The sequence below is a fragment of the Trichosurus vulpecula genome, chromosome 2, assembly GCF_011100635.1.
Source record: "Trichosurus vulpecula isolate mTriVul1 chromosome 2, mTriVul1.pri, whole genome shotgun sequence".
NCBI classification, from domain to species: domain Eukaryota; kingdom Metazoa; phylum Chordata; class Mammalia; order Diprotodontia; family Phalangeridae; genus Trichosurus; species Trichosurus vulpecula.
In genome coordinates this window covers 394,779,814-394,803,472 of record NC_050574.1, presented here as the reverse complement: position 1 = coordinate 394,803,472, position 23,659 = coordinate 394,779,814, and the positions used below count along the sequence as shown (strand labels likewise).

The 23,659-nt window shown below is 39.8% G+C and overlaps 1 protein-coding gene across 2 annotated transcripts in view; it reads left to right on the top strand.

Moving 5' to 3' along the window:
* The window catches only part of SLC9A7 (solute carrier family 9 member A7), a 196,487-nt gene that overhangs the window by 127,072 nt on the left and 45,756 nt on the right, over positions 1-23,659 (top strand). For both annotated transcript variants that reach the window (XM_036746088.1, XM_036746087.1), the window contains exons 8-12: positions 2,547-2,652; positions 4,884-4,972; positions 5,153-5,266; positions 12,876-12,987; positions 16,734-16,887. In XM_036746088.1, the coding sequence (XP_036601983.1) occupies positions 2,547-2,652; positions 4,884-4,972; positions 5,153-5,266; positions 12,876-12,987; positions 16,734-16,887 (575 nt within the window). The remainder of the gene's footprint in view (positions 1-2,546; positions 2,653-4,883; positions 4,973-5,152; positions 5,267-12,875; positions 12,988-16,733; positions 16,888-23,659) is intronic.

The window sequence follows — 23,659 nt, the reverse complement described above, 5'->3', positions numbered from 1 at the left end:
TTGGGGGAGATTTTCCACAGGCTTCTTTGGAAATGAGAGAATATTTGGAAAGACTCGATGGGATTTTGAGAATCTGATGAAACCAGAGATGGCTGTTTTGCTGAGTCACTATTCATCACAAATTCCCTGTAATAAGCATAGATGGAGATCAAGTTGTCCGGTCTTTCAGTTTCAGAATACTCTCTCTCCTTCCTCGGGCCGCCATCTCAACAGCGTTACCAGCTTTGCCTCATACCATAATAATAAAATTGAAAAAAATCATTAAATTTCAGCAATCACTTCCCTTAATGCTTCATCTTCCCCATCTCCCAGATGATGAAAGTGAGGCCCAGAGGTGTTCAGTGACTCACGTGAGATTGCAGAGCTAATGAGTGGCAGACATACTTACGTTTAATATTCAGGAACTAACAATTACTTGTAATAATTATTTCATCCCTGGATCCTCCACCATTTGTTTTGCAATGCCAAAAAACTTAGCTGCTTTGGCTTCAGTGATGACCTGACGATATTGCATTAGACCCCAAGGCCTTTCCAAAATTTGAACTGCAGCAGTCATTGGAACACAGCCTTTTGTCAGACATTTTAAAGGATAGAGTATTGGTATGTGACTATAAAATGAGATTGATTTATTTTTAAATTAAATTTTATTTATTTTTATTTTCACATTTTTATTTGTTTCCTATCTACTGCCCTTGAGAAAGTGAGGAAAAAATACCCGTTAGAAACACATAGTCACACAAAAACACTCCTATGTTGGCCTTGTCCAAAATATGCATACATACACACATATATGATATTGAGATTATATATGTGTGTGTGTGTGTGTGTGTGTACCTGTGTGTATGTATGTGTGTTCACATATACCCAAGAAGGAAGGGCTTTGGGGCCAGACTATAGATGGGAACCAGAGGGAGACTTAAATGGACCATATATGAAGGCAGAGTTTTACTATTATAAATTCATTTAGGGACAGATAGGTGGCCAGTGTAGAGCGCTGGACCCGAAGACAGGAAGACCTATGTTCAAATCTAGTTTCAGATACTTGCTAGCTGTGTGACCCTGAGCAAGTCACTTCACCCTGTTTTGCCTCAGTTGCCTCATCTATAAAATCAGCTGGAGAAGAAAATGGCAAATCACTCTAGTATCTTTGCCAAGAAACTCCCAAATGGGGTCATGAAGAGTCACACACAACTGAAAATGACTGAACAACAACAACAAAATACCTCTTGGCACTAAATCGTATACCACCTTGTACAAGCTGATATCTTTTTGTAATATATATGCTTTGTAGCTCATATTAGATAATAAATTCCCTCAGACTAGGAACCATCCCTTATGCTTATATGTCCCTTAACAGTGGTTATTTAGCACAATGCCCCATACAGGTTAGGAACTCAGTGCTTAAAGTTTGACAGAATTAAGCCACTTTTTTATAATGGTCTGGATCAAATTTCACAAAGCTGTATGATGGAGCTGAGAATTAAAAATGGTAAAATGTTCCATGTCAGACACATAGAGGGCCAGTATGGTTTAGTCACTATAAGGAGAGCTGGTCTCAAAGCCATCTTTGAAGCCTGGGTTCAAGCCTGCCTTCTGACAATATACTGGCTGTGTGACATGAACAAATCACTTAATGCCTTAATGAGTTGCAGAGAAAGTGCCAACCTGCATTGGTAGAGGGAGTTTTCTCACCTGGAAGTTCTGTATACCAGTGAAATTACCTATGGCTCATCTCCATCTCTATCCTGTGTCCCAGGCATTGTGTTTTTGGGGACTCAACAAAAATGTAAACAGTTCCCCACTTTTACAAGTTTCTGTGCCTCATCCAGAGAAGGAATTATGGAGTCTGAGTGCAGATTGAGGCAAACTATTTGCTCTCTTTTTTTTTCCTTCTTTTTTGGTTTCGTTTCTTCTTTCTATGATTCATTCCATTGGTTATAATTCTTCTTTACAACTTGACTATTATGTAAATAAGTTTAATGCGAAGGATTACATGCTGTCTCGGGGGAGAAGGGGGAGGAGAGGGAGGGAGACAAAATTTGGAACTCAAAAACTTGTGGAACTGTGGTAAACTAAAAATAAAAAATAAATTTAAAAAAATTTAAAAATTAAAAAAAAAAGTTTATGTGCCTGTAGGGGAAAATGACATTTACATTGATAAGGAAATAGAAAATGCATACAATTTTTTTTTCCTCTGGATTGGAATGGGGTGAAGGGAAATAATACAAGCAAAGGCGTTTTATAGAAGGTAGAATTTGGGCTGAGGTTTACAGAAAGATACCGGAGGTGTCAGGAGGCGCAAGAGAAGAATTTTCCAGGAAACGAGAAAAGAGTTTTCAGGTTTCCTTAACGGTTGAATTTTGAGTATTTTTTTTTTTAATTCTCAGTAGCTCAAATAACTATACAGTTGGGAAGGTTAGGGGGAAATGTGGATTGGTTTTTTGTTATGGCGGGGTGGGAAGGAGAGGGATGGGGGAGATCAGTTTAATGATATGTTTCTTTGTAACTTCAAGTTGCCTATAAATCAGTCCTTAACAGATGCTAACGTGACCAAGTTTACCAAGCTTCACTGCTTCCCCCTGCTGGAGACTGCTCTCTTTTTCTTAATGTCCTGGAGTACCTTCCTTTTAGCAGAAGCTTGTGGGTTCACAGGTGAGTTCCTAGATTGCGAGCTGGAAGGTGCCTCAAAAGGACATCTAATCCAGCCCCCTCATTTTACAGATGGAAAAACTGAGGCCCAAGGAAGTCACATGACTTCCCCAAGGTCACATAGGCACTGAATGGTAAGAGGCAGGATTTGAAGGCCCTCCGACCCCAGGGCCAACGCTCTTTTCATTGAATTGTCTCTTTTTGCACGTAGGCTCCCAATAACAAAAATGAGTGACCTTCTATGGAAACTGACAACAAGACTTATTAATTTTATTGACTCCTCAGGGCAGGATGCTTTTTAGGTATTGTTTTAAGAAGGTTCTGGTCCATTGTGGTATTTGCCTCTTCCTAAAAACCTTATCCTTTATTTTTTTAAAAAAGGTCACAATTTATTCTGTTGTTAGATCCCTTTCTGAATCTAATCTTTGAGCATTAACTTTAAGCCTTGGTAGACGTGTTTTGTATATGAAGAGATTTAGTGAGAATGCTTCCCTCCCTAATCTGCTTTTTTATTACTTTCACACACACACACACACACACACACACACACACACAGCCCTTAACATAGACAAGGGAAAGAATGTTTACTTTCTTTTTAAAAAAATTTATTTTATTCTGAACTTAAGAAATAAAACAAGCATTTAATAACATAGTAGAATAGAAAAAAAGATGATACCCTTTCAATGTTGTTCCCTCTTTAACCCAGATCCGATGAGAGTAAGGTGCTAGTACTTCCAGCCCTCCACTCTCACCTGCTTCCTCTCTATCAATTCTTCCTTTCAGGCCTCATTTATAGGAGATAATTGTTCCTTTTTACCTTTTCCTACCCAATTTTGTTTTTTAGAATCATGCCCATCACATTGAGCTTAGCCCCCAACCTTTTTTCAAACTACCCAAGTAATGATGACAGTCCCAAGAATACTGATAACATTTTCACATAGAGGGAATAAGTAGTTTGACCCTATTTCATTCCTTATAATTGATCTTTGATGTTGTCCTTATGTTTCTTCTGGGTCTTACATATTGAATTTTCCATTGAGTTCTGATCTTTATGTTGCAGATACCTGAAAGTCTTTCAGTTCACTAAATGTCTATTTTTTCCTTTCTAACGCATATTTTGCCTCTTCATAAACACAGTGATGTCAATAATACTGTCATCTCTGGTCTGTTTCATCATGGTTTCTGAATGCCCTAGTATCAATCTTATCCCTGCTGTCCCAGCTATTTTCTTCATGCCCCACCTCTCCCATCCTGTGTGTAGCCTAGAATCTCTAGGTCTAAGAAACAAAGGTACCACCAATGTCATTAGTTTTGTAAACTGAAAGAATCTAATTCCTATCTGTGACTATTCAGTTTCTCTGCTTTTCCTGTTACCCTGAGAAAGCCTTAGATACACAATCAAGCACAGTTTCAAATATGTAGCATGATCCAAGCAGTCCCAACAGACTCTATTCTATCACATATTCACATATCCTACATGATATATTTCTAGACAGCATTACATCCTTCTTTTCGATGTGATATTTATAGGCATATGCAAATATGTGACATGTCAGAAGAGCCTCAGTGTGCAAGATAGCTTGCGTAGAATGGTGGTTAGAATAAACAAACTCAGATGGGTCAGAGCTAACTAAATGAGGTGATACTAAACCATTTGATTTTTTTGTTGTTGGGGGAGGGGAAAGAGACCTAGGCTTGTCAGTTTAGTCCTAAAATTGGTCCTATAGATAATTACTTCTGGAAAGTGGCATAAAGCACCCTACTCATAGTCTTCAAGGCTTTGTGTATCTAAAAAATGTTTGTATACTGGTACTTGGTGGGCTCTGGGAGATAGATGAATAAAATCTAGACCCTGCCCTCAAGGAATTTAATCTAGTGCAGACTATTAGAAATACTCTCATGAGTTGATAGCTAACAATGCAAAAGCAATAATTAAATGCCCAATGAGTGGTATAGACAATAAATGCATTAGGCATTCCAGGGAGGGAGATAGATGGCACATTTAGTTGAAATGGTTAGGGAAATAGGAGTTAAAGATTGGAGAATCTGAAGAGCAGGGAACTTGAGACATGTAAATTTCAGTATAAGTAACTTTTTTTTTTTATTTCAGAGGAAGTTTTATATTTGATGTTGCCTGATTCCCCCTTTGTTTCAGTAGGGAGCTTTTTTCTTACTCCCTCTTTTTTGACTCAGTCTCTCTCCCTTCCCTCCCTACTCCTATTGTCTCTTGACAGGTGTTGTCGCTGTCCTCTTCTGTGGAATTACCCAAGCTCATTACACTTACAACAACCTGTCAGTGGAGTCAAGAAGTCGAACCAAGCAAGTGAGTGAGATTTGAGAGAAGTCATTCTACTAAATGAAAAGAAATGCAAATGATTTTAGTACTGTGATTAATAAAGTAAAGGAAAATTAACACATTATATATGCACATATGTATATATATGTATTGGATATATCTACATTTACATATATTTATTTATTCCTTCCCCTTAAATCTTTGCAGCTTTTTGAAGTGCTCCACTTCTTGGCAGAGAACTTTATCTTCTCCTACATGGGCTTAGCCCTGTTCACCTTCCAGAAACACATTTTCAGCCCTATATTCATCATTGGAGCTTTTGTATCCTTTCCTGTTCTCGTAACTGGTATTCTTTTTACTAGGATTATTTAAGGGATAAACTTCCAGAGCCGCTCTAGGAAGGATGCCTGACTTGGGGAGGTTGGACTAGATTTCTAAAGTTTCTTCTAATTCTGACATTCCAAGAATCGCAATCTTTTAACTATCCACCTAGCAAAAGGAATCTTTGATACTAAACTGGAATGAATTTACCCAGATAACTTGTAGCTTCTGTCTTTGTGGCAGGCTTCCTTGCTCTTGTAGCAGCTTTAGAAGGATGAATTCTACTCCTTCCCTCCCCCACACTCCTCCCCAAAACACATAAATATAATATGTAATAGTGTTATACTGTTCACCACCTTTATTTATAGGTTATCTTTCTTGAGTGTGCTGGAGCCAGCTCAAACCAGAATCAGTTTTTTAATTTTCAGGGTGAGTATTTACACTGTGGAAATTGGAAAATGCTACAAATCAGGTCTGGGTTTATTGTTTTGTTGATTGTCTACACTTAAAGTATTAATAATGTAGATTAAACTTAAAAGTGTGTTGTTTGTACATTTTTGGAGAGCTAGTTGCTAAACATTTATTGTCTCAGCCCTGCCTTTCAACCTTCTACTTGATTCATTCTGCAATTAATATTGTCATCCCGAGGTCTTGGCTAACTCAGGGATATGTTTATATATTTCTTAATTAATTAATAAAATCTCTATATTTCTTTCAATCAACTAAACTCAGAGCCCTCACTCCAGTTCATCAAATGTTATTTATTTTTTTTAAATGAAAAAACCTCCTTTTGCTTTCTCCAGCCATGACAAGGAAACAGTCACTTCTCCAGACTTTATAGGAGAGCCTTTTGAAAAGGATTATACTCTGAAGAGACTGAATCTTTCCTGGATTTAGTTAATTAGCAAAAAAAAAAAAAAAAGTTCATGACACAGATTCAACATTAGGTCATAAGACACATATGTAGCGCAAATTGATTAAGAGCTATGTTCATAATAATTTAGTACCTGGTTTTATTCTGAGGATCCTTTGAGGACCCCAGTCAAATCTTGCCTAAAGAAAATATGCTGAAGACATAAAATGGTTGATAAGGTGATACGATCTTAGCAGGAGAAAGGTTACTCCATTCTGCCTTGTCAATAGAACCTCCTTCATGCCTGTAGTTAGAGCCTTGGGTACATTCATCTTTTCAAAAAGTTAGAACCTGAATAGCATTTTGTTCCCAGAGAAAAGATTATAGTTCTCTGGGAAAGATAGAAATTGGCCTTTTTCACAATAAGACACAGAATGATGTGGTGGGAAAAGTACCGCCTTTAGTCAAAGATTTGAGTGGTACCCTTTATTCTTTATTTGTTTTACGATGCAGCTAGTTCATGGCCACCACCTACCTCTCCCAATGCCCTTTGAGGAAACTCAGTTCTTCAGAGATTATAACGTCCTATGACTATTATTGCCCTACAATGACACTGGTAGAATATTGGTGATAAATAGGTGGGCCTTTGTTTCCAGGAGAAGTTCGGGGGTCAATTATAGGAGCTTTGCAATACTGCCTATCATGTGCCATCTGTTGAATTTTCAGCCCAAATTGTTAACTTTTTCTGTTTTCTGCCTATTTGTGTGTACATGTATACATGGTGTGAATATATGTGTGCATATATGTCTATATACATATGTGTATGTTTTATAGACATACAGTTATGTAAATATTAAGCAAGCTATACTCATAAATAAGTGTATATTTTAGATTGTCATGTGTATATATTACATATATATTCTACATAATAGTTACGTGTCATAAACACACATATGAATGATAGGTGAGCTCTTTAGGTTGTATTACCTGGCTAGTTGACATTCTTCATCCACTTTGTGTTTCCTGTGTGGATGGTCAGTTCAAAGCCTTTGAAGTGGTTACAGATGTCTTCCAGTTTTCTGAAGAGCTTGATGCACAATGTTTTCCACAAGCAGGAGCAGATGGAGATCTTGAACATCCATTAAGAATCTTTCTTCAACTTGTCCTTCATGACAATGGTTAAAAAAAAAATTTGGAGAAGTTGGCAGATATTCACAGATCAATCTTGATTGATATTTGTGATCAGAGGGCCTTGAACAAAGTCCTTTTTTATATATTTCAAGAAATCTTGAGTAATTTTAATGTGTACACAGGATACACTTTGTTAAAAGAGAGTCTTTAAGATAGGATTTTTCCTCTGATGAACCAAATATTTTATTATAATCAACAAATAGTAAATATAGCATGAGCTAGTATTTCTACATCTGTTAGTCAGTGATAGTAAAGATGATGTCTTTTGTAGCATGTCAATTCTAAAAGCCCACCTGCTACATACTATTACCTTCATCAGGAATGCCCCTGATCTCTGTGATGATTTTCATCAAGATTTTAAATAGTTGGGAGAGTAGGCATGTAAGTTAATTGTTGGCCTTTTCCTGGTTGCCTTTTTTTTAATAGTAATAAGGTCCAAGATTTTTTTTCCATGCCTTTGGCATCTTCCCCTCCTTCAGATAGCTTGGAAATTGATCCGTCCACATCCTTATAATTGTGTCACCTCCAACACAGGTCTGTACACTTAGCCCAACCCAGCTGTTTTTTCCATTTTTGTACATGTTAGCAGCATTTTGATCTCCTCTGTAACATCATCCAAGACTGTGATGCTAGAGTCCAAAGGTGGTAGCACTACTATTCTTGGTGATTTAAAAAAATGTTAAAAAATCTTTGTTGATGGTTTCCATATTTCTTATATTAGTTTTTCTCTTTCCATTTTTGTCCTGAAATGCTCTTGGGAGTAACTTTGCTTAGTTGGGTCTGTTGCCAAGCTTTCTATAACATGTTTTTACCTTACGTGTCTTTTCTCTGACTTAAAAGGTGAATGGTGCTCATAATCCTCCATCACCCTTCTCTGCAATATCTGACAAATGAGTTTATAATTTAAACCAGTATAGCCCTTAGTGGCCATATGTTTCTGCTTGACAAGAAAGTCTACTGTTGCTAAGATATTTTTTAAGCTCTTTTGATCTCCTTGTTAAGGCAATTGATTTATATCTGTAACTTCTCTTTGATGTTATTGTCATCAATATTTGTGTCATTTCTTTCATCCATTTCTGAGTTTTCATCATCACTAGCTTATTTAAGTAGATCAGATTGGAATTGTTTTAATTTCACACCCTCTCTTTTTTCCCCCATTCCTATTCTGCCTTTGTATTAATCTTTATCATTGCATTAACAAATCAGAGGTCTGACTGTACACAGGCAGGTGATTCAGGAATGACTTCTATATCAATAACGAGTCACTTCCTCTCAGTTAAAACATAAGCTTCATTATTTGGTACTTGGAACATCTAGTGCCTGCAGATTCTTTCCTCAAAAGAAAATAGATGTGACATAGAGGCATAAGGCTTCTACATAATCTACAAGACTCTGGTTTCTCTCATTTCTTATTCCTGATGCATATTTTTCAATATATTTCGCATCATCCTTACTCCCACCTTTTGATTGAGGTCACAGTGTGTCAGTATATTTTGATTTCCTTTGGAGGAGATTAACAGGCTCTATAGAATTTCTCTACTTCTTCCTCTTTTACAGCAGGTAGTGGTCTATAAACTACAATTACTTACACAGTAGCTTTTTTGCAAATAATTCTCATAATGAACAGTGTCTGCATTTAAATCCCAGCTCTCCTACTTTACTATCTATGCGACCTTGTCCAAGTCACTTAATGAGCATCTGGGTACCACAATGAATCCTTGGCTTGGAGTCAAAAATACTTGATACAGTTACTTACTGTGTGACCCTGGGCAGTTTCTTCATCTGTAAAATGCAGGTTTTGGACTAGATGATCCCTAAAGTTCCTCTTTTCTCTGGTGTACTATGATCTTCGCCTTGTGTTCATTGATCGAGTATCACAGGAGTATTTGCTTTCACTTAATACCAGAATAATTCGAGGATCTGTGATTTCATTGACATGGTTGCTTCCTGGCACATATCAGTCTCCCTGTGACTTAGCATCAGGCAAACAATCAGCAAGCATTCTTAACAACATAGCATGAGCTAAGCCTTGCGCTAAGCTCTGAAGACAGAAAAAGAGGCAAAAATAGTAGATATCCTCTAGAACAGAGGTGTCAAACACAGGCCACATATGGCCAGCAACACTTCCAAGTTCACCAAAACCAGATGAAAATGTAACTTGAAAATACGTAACAAAATAAATAAGAATATTATATAACATAAATGGTGTTGATATGTGGTTTTCTAAATCAATACCTAGCCCATATGGGTCCATTTCTCTGTGAGTTTGACACCACTGATCTGGGAGCTTACATTCTAATGGGAGTACCAACGTGTGTAGGTAGGTACATAGAGAGTAAATGAAAGGTATCTTGAGGAGGGAAGGCTTTAGTAGAAATAGCATTTGAGGACTTACCCAAGCTCATGTTCACCTGACAGAGCCTCCAATTTTCAAACACCATTTCCATTTTGCTGAAGTTGCCTACTCTATAAAGGCCTAAACCCTCCCAAAAAAAGATTTCAGTAGGACCATGGGAAGTCCCTGATGCTGGGGTTTTTGTTTTTTTTTTTTAATAGGACATAGAGAATGTGATGGTTGGAGAAGGTCATGGCATTCTAACAGTTTCTCCCAGTAGCCTAAGTAACTAGTTCTCCATATTTGCTAGGGGCTAATTGAACTCTGGACAAAAAAAAAAGGAAATGAAAATTGATGTCTTTGTTATACAGAACTGATTCTCCTGAGCCTGCATCCGCAGAGCCCACCATTACTTTTCCAGGAACAATGATGAATCGCCTCATTGGCCCATCTGTGGCCAGTGGCTCGAATTTGAAAGACAGCTTGCTGTAGCCATGGAACAAATCAAAGCCAGCTGTCCTCCAGCAATGCTTAGATCCAGGCCTTGGCCTCATTAGCACCAGGCTAGAACAAAGAGAGCTAACTGGCTGATAGAGAAGCACAGGGGAAGGTTTTGTAAAAAGAAAAAAAGAAGGTGGGCCAAAGGGATAAACATTTCCATCCTTGACACAGCTGCATAGTTTTTGAGGGAAAAGGAACAGTTCACCCATGAGCATTACCATTGCACTATGATATTTCAATTTTCATTTGGCTTCCCCTGAATGGAATGGAGCCCAAACACTAGAGCAATAGTTTCACAAATGATGTCTTTTTAGCATTGTTAGGAGGGAAGGATTTATTTTTCCCAGCGAAATGTCCTTTGGCTTGAGGGAGATTGTCTGGAGAGGTGAAGCCAAACCTGGAATTCAGGATGTAACTCTTGGCATCGCTTTGTCCAGTTCTAATGAGTCAGAGATCTCCTGTGACCTTGGATCTGTAGCCTCGCCCTATGAGGAGAGCAAACATGGGAGTTCTACCTTTTTGATTTTTGCTTTTGATTGTTGTGTAGGAAGAATATGTTTATCAAAGCCTATTTTAATAACTTTGCCGTTTCCTTCTCCAGCTCCTCTTACAGATGAGGAAACTAAGGCAAACGAGGTTAAGTGACTTGCCCAGGGTCACACAGCTCGTAAGCATCTGAGGCCAGATTTGAACTCAAGATGAGTCTCCCTGACACCAGGCCGGGCACTCTTATCTACTGCACCACCTAGCTGCCCATCTAATAACTTTAGAAATCCACAAGCCCAAACTTAGATTGCCAAAGTTACCTATGTTAGGCATGGCTATAGAATAGCTTAGAAACTCCCAAAGGTAAACAAGTTACTTGGCTTTAAACAAAATGGGACTTAATTGTGACTAGGACCATGAAGAACATTGGAATGTGCCTTTCATTTTGTTAACCTGGTCAGGGATGAGTTAGGTGGTCTAACTGAGCAGCTAGTCTGTGCAGTGGACAGAGGGAGGGGACTTGGAAGCAGGAAGACCTGAATTCACATTCTGCCCCCAATCACTTACTAGCTGGGTGACTCTGGGCAAGTCACTTAATTTCTTTGTGCCTCAGTTTCCCCATCTGTAAAATGGGGATAATAGCATCTACCTCACAGGGTTGTTGTGGCAATCATATGAGCTACCATATAAAGTACTTTACAAAACTTATCGCTATAATTCTTACTATCTAAAGCAGGAATCCGTCCATCAAATCACTAAGTGGTCATTCATCAACCACTCGAAAGCTTCCAGTAGGGGATAATTCACTACCTTCCTAGAGAATCTGTTCATTCCACTTTGGGACCATTCTAAGTATTGGGACGTTTTTCCTTATGTTAAGCCACAATCCTACTTGGTCCAAAGTCCTATGTGAACTTGGTGTTTTGATTTTTGGTTGTTGCTCATTAACCATTCACTGAGATAACCCCTCATCCACATTTTTCAAATGAGAAAGTTACGTATGGGTGGTCACAAGATCATTCATGCATATGTTGAGCCTACCCCTCTGGGTGTTTGTATATGGTTCCTTAGCTGCCTGATCTGGTAGCTTTGAGGCTGAGAAGGGGAAAAGGCTTCACTAGCTGACTCTAGAAGAGCTACCCCTCTGACGACCGTAAAGCTGGGGGCAGAGGAGGGGCAGGAAGAGCAAGGTCTTTCTTCTTCTCAACATCAGCATGACTTTTTCTTCAGGCCGGAGAGGAATCCCAAATTCATACAGTGCTCTGTTAAATGCAGTAAGCATTGAAAGGCTGATCCAGCTAATTCTTGCATCTCAACTATAGAGTTTCCCCTTCCCACTCACATTTCTCAAAGACATTATATTTGATTACAGAAATCCCCCATGTTATTTCTTGTGAAGACTCTTGGCGCTCCTTGGACTATCACCAGAAAAAATCATTCTCTTCCCTCTCTAATCATGTATCAACTGTTTGTATGTAATCAGAGGTATTTCCTTGATTACTACAAATGCTTTGAGAAAGCTTTCCGTTACATTTACTGGACATTCCTAGTTATTAAAGACCTCTGCTGTCTGTTTACAGATTTCTCTCTTTTACCCTGAATTTTTTAGCGTTTGGCTTTGGGGCTAATTTTTCCCCCTTATTTTTTTTCCCAAGAAAATAAACGCTTCTCTAACAGCATCTTGCCACACGACTTTGTGCTGCTGACCTTTGTGCCTACTGACCTTGTGCTGAAACTTAATTGAGACCCCTTTGGATAGGGGATAACAAAGGCTTTGCCACTGTTACATAATTGTTTTAAATACAGGTTCATCAGCTGTGAACCACCTCATGTAGTAGATACAGTTTTAAATATGTGTTTCAAAACTTAGGATATCATTTTTATGGGAGTGGAGCTCTGGAGTCTCTAATTAGAGTTCATTGCTGATGGAAGTAGTTGGAATTGAGGCTGGATGTCAGGACCAGTTTTCAGGTTAAGTTGCTTCATTGCCTTTTCATTAGTAATAAAAATGCTACAGATCGACTGACAGATGGTTTTGGGTGGGGGGGAGGAGGTGTGAAGAAGATGGGAAATCCACGTGTACTTGTTGAATTTAAAAGAGACTGGATACCATAACCCCTTTCTCGTACTGATCCCAACAAGGTAGGAAGAAATTCCAAAGTTCTTTGCTTTGCTGGAAGTACCCTGAAATGTCCTATCAAAAACTTAACTTAGTGGATTCTTAACCTCCACCTGGTGATCAGATTGCCATCTTCCTGGGAAGAGCTGCCCATATTTACCCTCTCTCCTTCTTCTTGAATCTGGGCAGAAGACATAAGATCGGCTGGAACTTTCAGCATATGATGATGTTTTCAGGTAAGTTGTTTTGTTTTTTTTTTTTTTTTTAATGTAGAACTTAAGTGTTGCTCGATTAACACAAATGATGTGCTTTATCTGATAGGATCTGTAAGCTCTTCTAAGACAAGGATCTTTGGATTCTTCTCTATATCCCCTATGGTGAACCACCATATAGTGGAAAGACCTCTGGATTTAGGATGATGTAGGGGAGGGGGAGGAGGAAGTTATTATGAAATAAATGTGTGACCTTTGATGAGCCATTTACCTTCTTTAAACCTCAGTTTGGTCATCTGTAAGATAAGGAAAGTCATTATCATACCACCTTCCTCAGTGGATTCTTGCATGGAAAGTAGATTTTATAGCTCAGCATGCTACATAAAGGGCAGCTAGGTGATGCAGTGAATAGAGCGCCATATCTGGATTGAGGAAGAGTCATCTTCCAGAGTTCAAATCTGGCCTCAGACACTTCCGAGCTGTGTGACTCTGGGCAAGTCACTTTACCCTGTTTGCTTCAGTTTCCTCTTCTGTAAAATGAACTGGCAAACCACTCCAGTGGCAAGAAAACCCCAAATGGGGTCACGAAGAGCTGAACGTGACTGAAAACAACTGAACCACACTGCTATATAAATATGAACTACCACTATTATTGTTATTTATTCTTTTCTTCTTATTAATATTGTGAGTACACCTTGCACAGGTCTGGGAGTGCAGTTTGAAATATATATTCAGTTGAACTATTAATTTTTTATGCCACGAAATCTCTAAAAACAAGCAGTCTTTCCTAGCATCCTTACTAGTTCATTCTGTTGTCCTTAATTATCCTCCCCCAACCACCTGCATCGTACCTCAGTTGCCTTTGAAGACACAGTTGCTGACATGACAACCAGCCTGGTTCTGGATCCCAGGACGGCTTTTCCTGCATCTGCAGTGCTTCATCTGCATCCATAGCCACATCTGTAATGTGTCATAACAACTATTGATAATATCAACCTTGAATGATAAAAACAGTATATATATATGTGTGGATATATATATATATATATATCCACACATATGTGCTCTTTTTGAGTAACATTCTGAACATGTTTTAGCAGACTAGCAGACTTTGTCTATAGGCCAACATAAGGTGGTTTAGAATATATTTGAGAAAGAATTTTTTATTCTGACACACTTAAAATATTAGATCTCTAATATTTAAAGCAACAGTTCTCTACCTTTATGTGTGTGTGTAATGGATCCCCCTAATAGTCTGATGAAGCCTACAGACTCCATTCTCAGAATGTTTTTAAATGTACTAAATGAAATAGGATTACAAAGAAAACTAATTATATTGAAATATAGTTATAAAAATGTTGTTAAAAAATAAATTCACAGAGCCTAGGAAAAGAACCTCTGATTTCAGGGCGTTATTAATCAGCTGTATAGAAAAATCGAGTGCTCCAACCCGACTCATTCTGAAAGGGTTATAATAGCTAAAGTTTCACAACATAACTTCTCATTAACAACAGTCTGATGACAAGGTCGAGGTAGCCCATATTCACTTGGTTATTATATACCCTATTTAATTCTCCCCTCCCCCCTCAAGAAAAAGCATGTTTCCTTCTCTAAAACAACTCCTTGGAGGCTAATGGCAAGCAGTTTACCGTTAGAAGGCAGGATAAGCTTTCTTTTTTTTAAAGAGGATTTGCCTAGGATGAAAGAAAAGTATTGGGGAAATCTAGATTCCAGTTAATTTTACCTCTGGTTTACCTCTTGAAAGAAAGCATATTTGAGATGAGCCTTGAAGGGATGGGGTTGGGAAGGGGGCGGGGTAGGGTCTCAAGAGGCAGAGGTGATAAAGGAGATCATTCTAGGGATGCAGGGGGAAGGGGAGCTGTGGCACGTGCACTCCAAACTTGCAAGTAACCCCTTACTAGTGGTAGAGACAGCTGTTTGATGCAATGGATAGAGCACTGAACTGGAAGTCAGGAAGTCCTGAGTTCAAATTTTGCTTCCAGACAGATAATAGTTGGACCATGACATCAGGGAGATGATGACATGACTTACAGTTGACTTTGATTTGAGTGAGGGGAGGGCTGTGCAAAGTCACCAGCCTCACTTTCTCCTCCAGAGCCATCTGGGTCCAGTGACCAGATATTCATCAGAACTGGAGATGGCCCAGGATGCAATGGGAGACCCTGGCCCTTTTAGGCTAAGGTCTTTCCAGGTTCTCACTTTGAGTGAGGCAATGCCCATTCAGTAAATAGGCCTCTTTAAGGAGTGAATCAAGGGATAGCCCCTTTAATAAAAAAAAAAAAAATCAAAGTGGGAAGGGAAGACCCTTAGGGTTGCTGAGCCAGGAAGGCCCAAAAAAATAGCCATTAAGTGGTGCTTGGGCAGGGACCTACTGTGGTCCAGCCTATGAACTCCAGAGTGAAATGGGTTTGAGGCTTGGTCTCTGAGAGAGAGATCTAAACAGTAAACCCCAAATTAACTAGGCAGCTTTGAGCCATCAAAATTTACCTTCCTCTGGAGAGGCAGAGGTAGAGGGGCCAGCGGAGTTATTCAGCTGGCTTGGTCCCCATTCAGGCAGCTCAGACTACTCACAGGTTGTTTGTCCTCTGTTCTCGAAGAGGAGCGTGACATTGGGGAGATGATGACATGACTTGCAGTTGACTTTGATTAGGCAGAGGCGCCCAACCGAGTTACCCAACTGGACATCAGTCAGATCACCCAACCTCCAAATGAGGTTGATAATAGCACTCAGCTCCCAGGGTTCTTGTGAGAATTAAAGAGATGATATCTGAAAATTACTTTGCAAACCTTAAAATACTGGATATGTACTAGCAATGAGGAGGAGGAGGAGGAAGAGGTGGTAGTGAAGGAGGAGGCAGCAGTGGTGGTAGTGGCGATGGTGAAGTGGACAGAGTGCCAAGCCTGGAGGCAAGAAGATTTATCTTCCTGAGTTCAGATTTGGCTTCAGACTTACTAGCTGGGTGGCCCTGGGGCAAGTCACTTAATCCTGTTTGCCTCTGTATCCTCATCAGTAAAATGAGCTGGAGAAGGAAATAGCGAACCATTCCTATGTCTTTGCCAAGAAACCTCTCCCTCCAAATAAGGGTTCACAAAAGTAAGACACAACTGAAAAGGCTAAACTACGACAGAATTATTAATTGATCCTTAATAGAGACTATGGACTTTTCTTGCCTGGTTGCTAGGGGAATGGGAAATTGAGTTCGGTAGAAAAAGAGGGCGTGGACTGACAATTTGGGTACTTCTTTCTAAGACTCGCCCATTTAGGATTTATTATACCTGAGCTTCTCTGTTTTCTCAGTTTGCTAGTGAAACTCTGAACTGCTTTGAAATTTGTGAGTTAGCATTCTAATAATTTTATCTGTTATACTCATTACAGAGCATTTTTCAGGCTCCCAACAGCTGTACCCTAATCTTTGGCAAGAGTTTGGGCTCCCTTTCACAGGGCTCCAGTTATTTCTTTTCATTTTCTCAAAGAAGCAAAAGATGGTCATAGTAGAGATGCCTGAATTGTGCCCATGAAAAGATGGCACGCTGCTTTTTTGCTATTTTTCCATTTAATCACTATACAAAAGGCAGCTGTGAATGTGAAGAAGTCCCTCCCCTTTGATTAATAAACCTCTCAGCTCCTTAGATGGAATTGGATGGTGTTTGAATGATTTTTTTGCTGCTTAAATCAACTTTGCCTCTATGGAAAATGTGTTGTCACTTACCATTGTGATGCGTATCATGGCCTTTGTGGGTCTCTGCAGGCCTTCGGGGAGCAATGGCTTTCGCGCTGGCCATTCGGGACACTGCAACCTACTCTCACCAGATGATGTTCTCCACCACCCTGCTGATTGTCTTCTTCACGGTTTGGATCATCGGTGGAGGCACAACCCCCATGTTATCATGGCTGAACATAAGGTCAGTCAAGGGGGAAATGGAGACTTGGTTTCTTGACTAGATAGCATGCGCTAAGATAATTTATTTAAATGTTGTGTGAGTAGCCTTTTGACTTTTTCTTTTAAGAAGTATAACAAGGCTGTAGAATGTTTTGAACCATCCTATAAGACATGTGTCGTGTCCTTTTAAACCTGCTAAAATGGTATTAGGAATCTGTCTAATTATTAGGAAATCTGAATTTCTCAAGCGTGTGAGAGGGACAAAGTGGACACAGCACGGGTTCAGGTTTTGAATCAGTCAGTTGTCATTTATTAGGCATTACTCTGTGCCTGGCCCCGACCTAAGTGCTAGAGGTGCAAGGAAAGAAAAAAGGGAACTCCTATTCTCAAGAAGCTCGCAGTTTAATGAAAGAGACAACATGCAAACAACTATATACAAACAAGACCTAGACAGGAGAAATTGGAGATAATATGCAGAGGTGAGGCATTAGAATTAAGGGGACTGGGAAAGGCTTCTTGAGGAAGGTAGGGCTTTAGCTGAGACATTAAGGAAGTTAACTTAATGAGGAACATTTGGTATAGTCGTGACTTGTCAGCAGGCTGGATGAAAAAAACAACCTGGGGTTTGTAGTAAACTGGGAAACAGCATGTGGTAGGCCATATCTCTCTTGTGTGTATTATTACTGTTATGAGAGGCGGCATATTCTAATGTTGTTTGTTGTCTGTGGGTTTGAAGCCCACCTTCACTACTCAGCCAGCTTTATGTCCGTGGGCATGTTACTTACCCTTTCTGAGCTTCAGGTTCCTTATCTGTAAAATAAGGATAATAATCCTAAATGAGCGCATTGATATAACATGTGTTGCAAATTTCGTTGCTGTGTTTGTCCTTCATTCTCTAAGAGGGCCATGACATCAGGGAGGCGATGCCATGACATGCAAGTGAATTGGATTTAAGTGAGGCAGGGCTGTGCAAAGTCACCAGCCTCGCTTTCTCTTCTGGAGCCATCTGAGTCCAGTGCTAAGATATAGATTAGGACGACTGGAAATGGCCCCGAATGCAGTGGGAGACGGCCTTTTCAAGCTAAGGTCTTTAACAGGTCTCAGTTTGACCGAGGCAACACCCATTCTGTGATTAAGGCTAAAGCAAAATGTGAAGGGAAAGAAAGAAGAAATATCTTGTTTTGTGATGAGAATACATGATCCTTTTGGTCCAGGAAAAGAAAAGTTAGTACTAGGAGCATAAAATGGTCTTTCACTTAATGCCTCCTTTTTATTTTATTTTTAAACTAACTTTAGCTTCTCTTCTTTTATGTGTGGAACCAAAGCTTTGGGTGTTTTCTTCAAGACTTGCCTTATGAGGGAGCAGAATAAGGAGAATATGGAGTGGTTTGAAGGGGGTGGGGAATTTCCCAAGTATCTTCCTGCTATTTGCAAGTTTTAAAAGCTATATAAATGTCAGTTTTGAATATTATTCCTTTCCAAACTAGTGTGTGTGTGTGTGTGTGTGTGTGTGTGTGTGTGTGTGTGTGTGTGTGATGTACTGTGTATCACTACTGTGATGTCCTGTGGCTGATGCCTTCTGCTTTGTAGGTGTGTTTCAGGTGGCAAAGGATTTCTTACTGATAAGAGTCAGTGTTTCTTTTGACCTGCTTTACCTCTAGTATTTCCTCAGTTGAGTAGACCTAAGTTGAGTCAACCTCAGTTTTATTTTCTCATTTAAACTGTAAACTATTTTCATAATATTTGTTATTTAGTTGCTTTCAGTCACATGCGACTCTTCGTGACCCATTTGGGGTTGGTTGGTTTGTTTGTTTTTTTGCAGAGATACTGGAGTGGTTTGCCATTTCTTTCTCCAGATCATTTTACAGATGAAGAAACTGAGGCAAATGGGGTAAAGTGACTTGCCCAGGGTCACACAGGTAATAAGTGTCTTAGGCGGGATTTGAATTTAGGTCTTCCTGACTCCAGGTCCAGCGCTTTATCCCCTGCTCGACCTAGCTTCTCCTTTCATAATAATATTAAGATATTATTTGTCTCTTAAAACATCCCTTCCTTTTCCAGCTGTATCTGGATCTTCTTCATATAGTTCAACCAGAACAACATATCATGACAGATTGAGTGCAGAAACAGATGAGAAAATTAAGCCAGACAGCAAAGAGATTTGTAAAAATATGGAAAACAGTGACGCTCTTCTCACTAATTTTTTTTTATTTTGGAAAACAGCTATTTTTCATAAAAATATTTGTTGAGTTTATTGTCTTTTATAAATGAATAAAAATTTAAAATTTGATCAGTTTTAATTTCTAATATGGTAAATATTGATAGATATAATGCACATAAACAAAAACTTTTTAGAGTCTTCAGTCAATCTTAAGGGGGTAAAAGGGTCCTGAGGCCAAAAAGTTTGAAACATACTTTTACAAGCATTTATTTAGCACCTATTGTTCTAGATGCTGGGAATATAAAAATGAAAATGAAACAGAACTTGCCCTCAAGGATCTTTCTTATACTTTATCAGGGGAGTCAATATTTGTTTGCAACATAGGACCTCTAGGTGGCGCCATCGTGCATAGAGTACCGGGCCTGAAGTCAGGAAGACTCATCTTCCCGAGTTCAAATCTGGCTTCAGACATTTAGTAGCTGTGTGAGCGCCGGCAAATCACTTCATCCTGTTTGCCTCAGTTTCTTCATCCGTAAAATGAACTGGAGAAGGAAATGGCAAACTACTCTGGTATCTTCGCCAAGAAACCCCCAAATGGGGTTGGACACGACTGAAACAACTGAAGAAAAACGACAGCAATGATACACATAGAATAAATAAAGTGATGGAGGGAGAGAAGGCACTGGTGGGGTGGGGAGGGGGGATGGGAAGAGGGAGACCCAAACCAGGAAAGTCTTAGAAACTAAGGATTCTAAGAGGCAAAGATAAGGAGGGAGGACATTCCAGGCGTAGAAGACAGCTTGTACTAAGGCTGGAGGTGAGAGTAGGAGCGTCTATATGTGAGAAACAACCAAGAAGAGCCATCTGGCTGGACTCTGGAGTTTGTAAAGAGGAGTAATTGACCATTAGGTTGGAAGGGTGAGTTGAGATAGCCAAGTCATGAAGGACTTTAAATGTCAGACAGAAGTGTGTGTATTTGATCCTAGAAAAAAACAGGACGCTGCTGGAGTTTACTAAACCAGGGGAACGATACTTTAAAAACAAATCTCAAAAAATAAAATAAAAACTTTTTTAAAAACAAATGTCTTTGGCAGCTGTGTGGGGGATAAATTGAAAGGTTGGTCGATGAGGTGGCTGATTTCTAATGACTCTCTTGATTCTAAAAATCCGTGATCTTGAACCTTTGTTTCTCATTTGCAATAATTAGTGTTGCTAGGCAGAATTTTAAAGACGCCTGATTGCTTTCATCATCCCAGGTTGCACGGGGCTCTGCTGCAGGGTTTCTAGCCCAGGGAGCTGTGTGGAGTAATGTTCTTGAGAGCCAGAAGATGGCAATCTCATATGGTGGAATCGTCGTGATTGGGCCTTGCCCTTTTTTTCCTTCTTTTGCTGGCCTTCAAAGCAGATTCCCTTATAAATAATGACTTCCTGTAGAACTGTTAGAAGTCTTGTGGAGTCAAAGGCCCGGACATTCTCAGCCATATTTATGGAAGTAAGAAGGAAGCGTTTCTAGCCAGGAACGTAGCTGGCCCTTGGGAGAACTGTGTCCTCAGGCTGATATTTTTCTGCTGTGTCGGCATAGTTCCCATCCTAGACTGGTAGAAAAAGCATTGTAATTTTTCGTCTTGTCATTCCAGCTAGATAATTTTTCCTTTGATTCTTTGCCTCCCCTGTGAGAGGCAGTGTGGCTTAGTGGATAGGCAAGGCAGTAACATGTATTTATTAAACACCCACCTACTGTGTGCTAGGCACTAGGAATACAAATATGAGAAAAAAGAAACAATCCCTTAAGGAGCTTACACTGTAATGGAGGAAGATGCCACACCAAAGGTAACTTAAAGTGGGGAAGGAGTGCCTTGGCCAGAGTCCCAACTCTAGCACCCAAGACCACAGTTCCAAAGTCCAGAAAACAGGAAGCAAAGTCAGGAAGGAAATCAAGAATGGCCAGCTTGGGCCTTCTCCTCAAAATGGAGGCCCTGGGAGGAGCTCAACAATGGGAGAAGGGGCTGGCAGGGCAGAGAGATGTTTCAGGGTAAGAGGGCCTAGGCTCTGAGGCATTTGAGGCATGGTAGCGAAGTCTGGAAAGCCAGGAGGGGAGAGATGGCTAGAGACTAGGCAGAGGAAGACAGACCTTCTCTGGCTGTGTGGCCCTGGACAAAGCACTTACTTAACTTCAGTGTCCATAGGCAATTCTTTAAAACTTTAAAATATGGAGCAGATACTGATTCACACTGATAGAGGGAGCTTCCTTATTATTGGACGTCCAGTAATATCTACTCAAGGTCTGGTCCATAATATTCCTTTGTAGCTAAAATCATGATTGGACTGTGTGGGTGAGCAGAGTCTGAGTGAAGTTTCGTGGGACCCTAACACCTCTCTGGCCTCAGTTTCCTCATCAGCAAAATGCGGGAGGTGGACAGAATGACCCACAAGGTGTCTTCCAGCTCATATTTTATGAGGTAATTTCAGGGCCTTTTTGGAGTGCCGATTTTGATTGGGGGAGAATACAGCCCTTATCACCAAGTGGAAGATAAGGAATAGGCAAAGGGAGAGAGAAAAAGAGAGAGAGAGGAAGGGAGAAGAGAGGGAGGGAAGGGGAGAGAGAGAGAGGGCGAGAGCTTCACCATAACCTACCTCACATTGTTGGTGAGGGCAAATTGATTTATCTCTTTTAAATTAATGACTAGCTTAAGGCTGTATAACAGCTTCCCACAAAAGGTTGAGAACTTACATTCAAATGACTTGTCAGAGTTCTAGGGTAACAAAGATGATTGAAGTGCTCAAAACTAATAAGATTCTACAGTGCTTTTCTCTCAACTCAAGGTACATTGCATACGCATGGGCATGCATGTGTGCGTGTATGTATGTAGCATATATACCAATATAGAGTGTGTGTATACACACACGTGTGTGTGTGCATGTATATTTATATAGGACAAGACTGGAGATTTCATAGGTATAGGGAACCTCCAGTGAGAAACCCCTTCTGCTAATGCAGATTAGTACCTGCTCTGAAACTTAAGGAGGCAGCTAGATGGCTTAGTGGTTAGAGTGCTGGACCTGGAGTCCAGAAGATCTGAGTTCAAATCCAGCCTCAGGCACTTATTAGCTGTGTGACCCTGGGCAAGTCACTGAACCCTGTTTGCCTCAGTTTCCTCATCTGTAAAATGAGCTGGAGAAGGAAATGATAAACTGTTCCAGTATCTTTGCCAAGAAAACCCCAAATGAGGTCACGAAGAGTTGGGCACAACTCAACAACAACAACCTAAACTCTTTGACTTAAGCTTCAAAGACTTCAGTAGTGGGGGTCCAACCTGCCCTTCCAGACTGCTCTAAGACTGTGCTCATTCATGCTCTCTAAATTCCAGCTGAATGGGACTACTCTCTGCCCCCACTGATGCCCTAATATTTTCCTTGTCTCCATGCCTTTCCTGTGGCAAAGTGGACAGAGCTTAATTTGGCGCTGGAAAGACATGGGTTCAAATCTTGCCTTAAACAAGTACTCATTGACCTGAGGCAATTCACTTGATCTCTTAGTTCCTTATTTCTGCAAAATAAGGATAGATAATATACCTGTAGTGTTTGCCTCGTAGAATTACTGTAATAATCAAATGGGATTTTATATATAATATATAAAACATGTACATGTATATACATATATATGTATGTATGTATGTATATGTATATATACATACTTTTAGCAAAGTGCTGTATTGCTGTTTTGGGCATTTAGGTGGCACAGTGGATAAAGTGCCTGACCTGGAGTCAGAAAGACTCTTTTTGTGTGAATTCAAATCTCCCTCAAAAACTTTCTAACTGGGTGACCCTGGGCAAGTCACTTAACCTTGTTTGCCTCCATTCCTTATGTGTACCATGAACTAGAGAAGGAAATGGCAAACTGCTGCAGTATCCTTGCCAAGAAAACTCCAAATGGGGTCACGAGGAGTCAGACACAACTGAAAAATGACTTAATACAATCTGTTTACTATTGTTATATCCACAATGGACTTGACTGTCACCCTCTTTTCCATCCGTTGAAGACCCTGTTTTCCTTCAAAGCCTATCTCGGCTACTACCCATCTCCTGTCTTCCCTCCTCCACTTTTTTACAGATAGCTCCTTTATGGAGCCGCCTCTTCTTGCACTTCTCTCTGCCACTGTGGATTTTATTTATGTTTATATACATTTCCTGGTACTGGACCATAAGCTCTTTGTGATGACGGCTTGTCATAGCTCTTTGCATCCTCAGCAGAATACTTTGCTTTGCATATAGCAGGTGCTTAATAAATGTTGGCATGAATCGAACTTGTTGAATGGTGAATCCTCTCTGCTAACTGTGACAATAACAAGAATAGTCAAGTACTACTTCCTTTCAACATAGACCATGGGACCTTCGGTGCCTTACTCAATGGCCTTTATGATTTACTATGAACAGAAAAATAAATAAGAACCTACTGACTAGCTTTCTGGTGGAAGCCAGAACTTTAATTCAGCAGCTTGTTGGGTGATAGAGATGTAGTCCATTGCCATCTGGCACTCCAAGCCTCTTCAGCTCTGTATAATAATAGCTAGCATTTATATAGTGCTTTAAAGTTTACAAAATGTTTTCCAAACTTCCTTCTCACAACCCTGTG